The 7,588-nt window shown below is 56.4% G+C and overlaps 1 protein-coding gene and 1 non-coding gene across 2 annotated transcripts; one reads left to right on the forward strand and one right to left on the reverse strand.

Annotated features, from left to right (window-relative positions):
- The first annotated feature begins 816 nt into the window (after window positions 1–816).
- Window positions 817–2,452, forward strand: LOC124704435 (chaperonin-like RbcX protein 2, chloroplastic). Its single transcript, XM_047236689.1, has 5 exons — window positions 817–1,231; window positions 1,447–1,538; window positions 1,636–1,693; window positions 1,821–1,886; window positions 2,144–2,452. The coding sequence occupies exons 1-5, from the start codon at window positions 992–994 to the stop codon at window positions 2,264–2,266; spliced, it is 579 nt and encodes a 192-aa protein (XP_047092645.1). The 5' UTR covers window positions 817–991; the 3' UTR covers window positions 2,267–2,452.
- On the reverse strand, window positions 1,992–2,065 carry TRNAI-AAU. The gene has a single exon. It is a non-coding gene; the product is annotated as a tRNA-Ile (tRNA).
- Window positions 2,453–7,588: the final 5,136 nt, after the last annotated feature.

The following is a 7,588-nucleotide window of genomic DNA, read 5'->3' on the forward strand; positions in this document are numbered from 1 at the left end:
AATGTGTAGCTAAAATTCTGATTTCCATCGTCGCCATCCTTCTCCCTCGCGGACGGCTTCCAGCACCTATCCCAACGAGGGTGGTGGAATCGAGCGCTGCTCCAAAGCCAAAGAGTGCTTTAAACTTCGTGCTAAACAAGAAGGCGATAACGATTCGCAACTAAACTGCTGATTTTTTTGCATCCTAAACAGAGAAACAACTTTGTGAGTATCCAAATAGGCTCTGGGTGGAGAAGGATCCTAGGATCCTCTGACGTGGGCAACCTTGCCGTGCCTTGACTTTGGGTCACTGACTTTGGGTCAGTGACAAGCCACGTCAGAGGATCTCTGTCCGCTCTGGGTACACTGTACCAATCTGATCCCGCCGACGAGTTTCATTAGTTGCCATGCATTTTAACTCTTGGGGAAAACATGTGATTAGTCCCGTTCGTTGTACCCGGATGGTAACCGAGAGGCAGCACGTACTACGCAGCAACCCGCCGTGGCCCTGCTCTGAATCTCACAACCTGCTGCCGTACGTCCCAGCTTTTGGTTCCAGATTCTTTCACAGGAAAAAAAGATCTTGCTTTCAGATTCATAGAATCCTCGGGACACGAAGAGCCTCACATCTGCGTGGTCCACGTAAGTACGTGCGTTGGCAATGACACGCGGGGGTCACACGAGAATTACAGTTTCTCCTGCTACCGCCGGCCACGGAATTTTCCCCTGCAGCCGAGCGCGCTGCGCCTCAGAAAATTTGGTTGGTGTCCGTCGCGGCCAAGCCAGCCACGACCCGCCAACGACGAGAAGAAAAGGCAGCGAGGAACAGCGGTTCAACACCACCTCTTCTTCTTCCTCCTCCTGCCACTTGGAATTCTCGGTTGCTTAGGACTACTATATACTGCGCCCGCGGGCGCAGCCCGAGCTGAAGAAGCTTTAATTTAGCTGAGCTCAATCAAGAAAGCTTTCGCTAGCTCATCGATTCCATTTCTGTTGCCTTGGCTTGGAGATCATGGCGGGAGTTCAGGTGATGCCGGCGGTGGGCGCCGTGGACGTCGGGCTAGGGAGGAGGCGGGTTGCCGCTGCGTCTGGGTCAGGGGCGGGAATTTTCGTCGGGGACAGCAGGAGGAGGTCTCGCCGGCCGGCGGCCTGCTCAGTCAGGCTCAGGCAGGGCCGGGGCAGGAGGGGCGGCCTCGCCATCGTCTGCAACCTCGGGGGCACGTACGAGGACGACTTTAGCGATGTCGACAAGGTAATTAATTGTTTAACCTAGGCTCATCTACACCTTAATTATATACTGTACTTGTGTAAACACCTTTGGGGAATTTTCATGCAACATCTCTTGACAACAGTTTCAATTCCCCGCTGAAAGATTCGGCTGAATTTTGTTTAATTGTACTGCATATACTCAGGAGTACTAGTTCTTGACATGTAATTTTCCCCTCCTGCCTGTTCATGTTTGTGCAGCAACTGATGAATTACTTCACCTACAAAGCCGTCAGGACCGTGATGACCCAGCTCTACGAGATGAACCCGCCCAGCTACCGCTGGTTCTACAAGTAAGTCAGAGAGAGAGACATACATACATACACCAAAAAGATAATTTCTTCTTTTGAAATCTTTGTACTAATTCAGTTCTTCTTGTTTCCCTGGCAGCTTTGTTGCAGTGAACAAGCCTACTGAGGGCAAGTTCTTCCTGCGCGCTCTTGTAAAGGTAAGCAACTGATGCAGCACAATCTTCAAAAGATAGCATGCATCGTGTTCCTCTTGCAGAGCTACAGATTTAAACATGGAATATATTTCCTCACAAGGATATCTGTATTTCCTCTTGTCGCTTGCAGGAGAGGCAGGAGCTTGCGGAGCGAGTGATGATAACAAGGCTTCACCTGTACGGGAAATGGATCAAGGTAAATACAGCCCACTAATTCGGCTATGCGGCCCACTATTTTGCCGTCCTGCTCGGGGAACAAAAAGAAATTCCTATTTAGTCGTTTATACAACAAAAAAGAATATGGTCCCGGTGGGGCTTGAACCCACGACCGACGGCATATTAGACCGTCGCTCTGACCAACTGAGCTACAGGACCTTTTTATTTGTAATATTGCTAAAACATTTATATTATTTTAATAACAATAGATTTTTCTAATGTTTAATTGACGATCAGAAATGCGACCACGCGAAGATGTACGAGAAGATCTCGGACGAGAACCTGGAGCTGATGCGGGAGCGGCTCATGGAGACCGTCATCTGGCCCACCGACGACACCAGCTCCGAGAAGATCGGCTGATCTCATTCATCCGTGCGGTTATGCTAAAACATAATTAGCTCATCATCAAGCCTCGTAGTTAGGTAGAGAGAGCATTGTGCACCAACATGTCAGATATGTGTATATATGTACGATCTAGCGCAGAGCAGAGGATTGTTCGGTCTTTCGGTGAAGATACTACCAAAGTGTGTATAATGTGCTTGTTCATACATGTAGAAGGAGATGCAATGCTCGATGTATTGATTGGATGCATATGGCGGTACATATATAGGCCACGTCCTCGACTATACAAGGAAGGAGGCGGGCTCAATAGTAAATACAAGGATATGTATCGATATACAATAACTACAGAGGATACACATCCAGATATACAAGATATGTATCTCAACACCCCCCCCCCCGCAGTCGAAGCGTCGCCCGGTCGAACGCATAGACTGGACCGGAACTCCTCAAAAGATGTCGTAGGGAGACCCTTGGTTATGATATCCGCAAATTGTTGGGAGGTGGGCACATGAAGTACTCGAATGTGTCCAAGCGCCACCTGTTCCCGAACAAAGTGGATGTCCAGCTTAATATGCTTGGTGCGGCGATGGTGAACCGGGTTGGCGGAGAGGTAGACGGCGGAGACATTGTCGCGAGTAGACCACGGTGGCTTTGGCGACGGGACATGAGAGCTCAACGAGGAGTTGCCGCAGCCGGGAGACCTCGGCAACTGCGTTAGCAACAGCCCGGTACTCCGCTTCGGCGCTGGAGCGAGAAACCGTGGGCTGTCGCTTAGACGACCAGGAGATGAGCGAAGGGCCTAAGTAGACGCAGTAGCCAGACGTGGAGCGACGCGTGTCAGGGCAGCCTGCCCAATCGGCGTCCGAGTAGGCGACGATGTCCGTGGCGGTGGAGGCGTGGAGAGAGAGACCGAAGTCCATTGTACCACGAATGTAGCGGAGGATCCGCTTGACCGCAGCCCAATGAGGATCCCGCGGAGCGTGCATGTGAAGACACACCTACTGAACAGCATACTGCAGCTCGGGGCGAGTCAGGGTGAGGTACTGCAGGGCACCGACGATGGAGCGGTAAGATGACGCGTCCGTGGCCAAGGAACCGTCTGTGGCGGAAAGCTTGGACTTCGTGTCGACAGGCGTGGCCGCGGGTTTGCAATTAAGCATACCGGCGCGGTCCAGGAGCTCATGGGCGTACTTGCGCTGATGGAGGAAGAAGCCGTCGGTGCGACGTACGACCTCGATGCCGAGGAAGTAGTGCAGAGGCCCCAAGTCCTTGAGGGCAAACTCAGCGCGAAGACGGTCGGTGAGCTGGCGCAGTAGGTCCGTGGAGCTGGCCGTTAAGATGATGTCATCGACGTAGAGCAGCAGGTACGCGGTGGTGGCGCCAGTTTTTGTACACGAACAGCGATGCATCGGAGCGGGTGGAGCGGAAGCCGAGTTGGTGAAGAAACGCTGCGATGCGCTGGTACCAGGCGCGTGGGGCCTTCTTGAGCCCGTATAACGAGCGCGAGAGCAGGCACACATGGTCGGGGTGGGCGCTCGTCGACGAACCTAGTGGGCTGCCGGCGAAGACCTGCTCCTCGAGATGGCCATGAAGAAAGGCGTTGGAGACGTCCATCTGATGCACGGGCCATGCGCGGGAGACCGCGAGCTGAAGAACGGTGCGGATCATCCCGGGCTTGACAACCGGAGCGAAGGTGTCGGTGAAGTCGACGCCGGCGCGCTGGCGAAAACCACGAACCACCCACCGCGCCTTGTGGCGGTCGAGGGTACCGTCCGGATGGAACTTGTGCTTGAAGACCCACTTCCCGGTGATGACGTTGGCGTGAGGGGGGCGGGGAACAAGCGTCCATGTCCGGTTCCGCTGCAGGGCGTCGAACTCGTCATGCATGGCCGCAAACCACTCGCGGGTCGCGGAGAGCAGCCCGGCGGAGGTGGGCATAGGCGACGGCGTGGCTGGTGAAGCCGCGGAAGTCGACGCGGTGCAGACGTACTCGTCCGAGGGGTACCGCGTGCTCGGGACGCGAATCCCCGCACGGGCGCGCGTGAGGGGGCCCTTCGCCGGCGGCGGAGGAGGCGGGGCCGGAGGCGAAGCATCGCCCGAGCTGGGGCTCGAGGGCGACGCGGTCGAGGGCGCAGATGACACGGCGGTGCCCGAGGCAGTGCTCGAGGGCGACGCGGCGGTGTCGGGGGCGAGGCGGCGACGCCCGAGGCGGGGCTCGAGGGCGCCACGTGTGAGCCCGAGGCAGGGCTCGAGGGCGTCACGGAAGGCGTCGCAGCTGTAGTAGAGGGAGCGCGCGGAGGCGCTGCCGAGCCAGGGACCTCCACCAAGGTAGGGCCGCGATGCCGCAGACTGTCAGTCGCGGGAGGAGAAGTCCTCACCTGTTCTTGTGCAAAGGGAAAACAGTGCTCATCAAAGTACACGTGCCGGGACGTGATGACGCGGTGAGAGACCGGATCATAGCAACGGTAGCCTTTGGTGTTAGCCGGGTAACCGAGAAATACACACGGAATGGAGCGAGGTGCGAGTTTATGAGGGGTGGTGGCAGCGGTACTAGGGAAACAACGACAACCAAAAATGCGGAGACCGTCGTATGAGGGGGGTGAGCCAAATAGGAGGTTATGTGGTGTGTAATTCCAGCGAGGGCGACACGGGCGTAGGTTGACTAGGAGGGTGGCGGTGGAGAGGGCGTCCGGCCAGAACTGAGGGGGCATGTGGGCGTGGAACAAGAGGGTACGGACGCAGTCATTAAGGGTGCGTAGGACGCGCTCGGCGCGGCCATTCTGGCTGGGAGGTGTATGGGCAAGTTAGGCGGAAGATGGTGCCGTGGGTGGAGAGGAGGGTGCGGATGGTGGTGTTGTCGAACTCCTTGCCGTTGTCAGTTTGGAGGGCGAGGATGGGACGACCGAACTGTGTAGATACATAAGAATAAAAGGCGGTGAGTGTTGAAGCGACATCAGATTTCTTACGAAGAGGAAAAGTCCAGACAAAGTGAGAAAAATCATCGAGAATAACAAGATAATAAAGAAAACCAGAATTACTCGGTATAGGGGACGTCCATACATCAATATGAAGTAATTGAAAAGGAAGAGATGCAACTGTGGATGAAGTACTAAAAGGAATCCGAACATGTTTGCCTAGTCGGCAGGCGTCACATGAGTGAGCCGCCATTTTATTACATGAAAAAGAAAAGCCTCTCATTATTGTGCGGAGCGAGGTGGAGCTGGGATGGCCAAGACGAGCGTGCCAAAGGTCGACGCCGGCAGAGAGCGCCCGAGGTGCAGCGTGAGTGGAGGGAGACGGCTGAACGGGGTACAGGTCGCCGGGACTCTCACGCGCGGTGCAAAACCATCCGGGTACGGGCGTCCTTTACAAAAAAACCAAACTCGTCAAATTCCACGATTGCAGCAGTTATCGCGAGAAAGAGTTTTGACGGAAACTAAATTCTGAACAAGATGTGGTGAAACTAAGACATTATTAAGAGACAATGGTGTGGAATTAGAAGGAAAATGAGTGGAGCCAATATGAGAGATGGGAAGACCAGCACCGTTACCGACGATGATGCGAGAGGAAGTGGATGTCGGAGATGAAGTGGAAAGGTTACCCGGGTGAGCAGCCATGTGTGCGGAGGCTCCGGTGTCCATGAACCAGTCTCCGCCGCCAGAGTAAGCGCCCGGCGAGGGGGCGTGCTGAAGGGTGGTGTACGCCGCGGGGTCCCGGTGGGCCGTCGGGCCTGCGGCATCATGCCGCCGTAGACGGGAGCGTAGGGCAGGCCGGGCAGGAGCCTGCGGTGGCGCGGCGATGAAGGCCTCGGTGCGTCGGCGGACGAGGGCCGACGGTGCCGGGGACGGGGGCGCGGAACAGGCATGGTGTAGGCGTGCACGACCCCGTCCAGGGGTTGTGTCCGCCCGCCCACGGCGGAGTGGGGTGTGAGTACCCGGGCGCGGACCGACGATGCCGGGGCCGCCATTGTGGCCACCGCCACGGCCACCACCACGGCCACGGCCACGGCCGCGGCCACCGCCCTCCTCCTTGGTGCTGCTGCGGCCGAGGCGCGAGTGTGGAGGGGCGGGGGTGGGTGCCGGTGGAGCTCCTCCGCCATGAGGAAGAACGCCGTTGCCGCTTGCCCATAGAGCGGTGTGAACCGCCCGGGTGCGCACACCCTTCAGCCGGCGTTCCTCCAGCCGGAGGTAGTCGACCGCCCGCTCGAACGTAGGGTTGGTCATGAGGGTGAGGTTGGAGGCGGCGTTGCCGAGGTCCTCGCTGAGGCCGGCGGTGAGGGTGGAGAGGAGAAGCTCGTCGCCAATCCGGAACCCAAGGTCCCGGAGCTCGTCGGAGATTGCCTTGAGGCGCGAGCGAGGGCGTCCAAGGTTTGATCGCCCTGGGGTGTGCCGAAGAATTCCTGCTGCAAAAAGACAACACGTTGGAGCTTGTTATTGGTGAAGAGGCCGTTGATCTTCCCCCACACTGTGCGGGCATCATCGCCTTCCCGAACGACGGTCTTGAAGATGTCCGGCGAGACGGTGAGGAAGAGCCAGCGGATGATGATGGCGTCGATGGCCAGCCAGTCGGCGTCGCAGGCGAGGAGGTCGGCGGTGCCGTCGATGTGATCGCGCAGGCTGTACTCGCGGAAGAGGAGGTAGAAGTACGTCTTCCAGGCGAGGTAGTTGGCGGCGGTGGTGGACAGCTTGACGGGGACATGGTCGGTGATGGCGACGGCGCGGAGCTGGCCGGGGTCGGGGATGGAGGAGTCGGCGAAGGGGTTGGAGCTAGGGGTTGACATGATGAAGAAGGGGAGGCGGCGCGCGGCTGGAGAGGGAGGAGAGGTGGCGCTGCTAGGGTTTAGGGGTTGGGGGAGGGGGGGTGCGGCGCACGGGGAGGAGAGGCGGCGCGCGGCTAGGGTTTAGGATCTAGGAGGTGTCTAATACCATGTAGAAGGAGATGCAATACTCGATGTATTGATCGGATGCATATGGCGGTACATATATAGGCCACGTCCTCGACTATACAAGGAAGGAGGCGGGCCCAATAGTAAATACAAGGATATGTATCGCTATACAATAACTACAGAGGATACACATCCAGATATACAAGATATGTATCTCAACAATACATGAATTAGCTTGTTAAATAGTATAGCATTGGCCTCTGACGAGCAAGAAGCTATATAATGCTCATGCGTTCTCTCTGCCTCTCTCTACAGCTAAGAGCATCACTAGTACTATCCCTAACCCCTCAAACCCTCAAAAATAACTGTTTTTTTACAGTTTTGAGCGACAAAAACGCGTAGACTAGAACCCCTAAACCCCTAAAAAAATTCACAGGTCCAACCCCTACTCCCCC

Source organism: Lolium rigidum, chromosome 3 (assembly GCF_022539505.1).
Source record: "Lolium rigidum isolate FL_2022 chromosome 3, APGP_CSIRO_Lrig_0.1, whole genome shotgun sequence".
Classification (NCBI taxonomy): Eukaryota; Viridiplantae; Streptophyta; class Magnoliopsida; order Poales; family Poaceae; genus Lolium; species Lolium rigidum.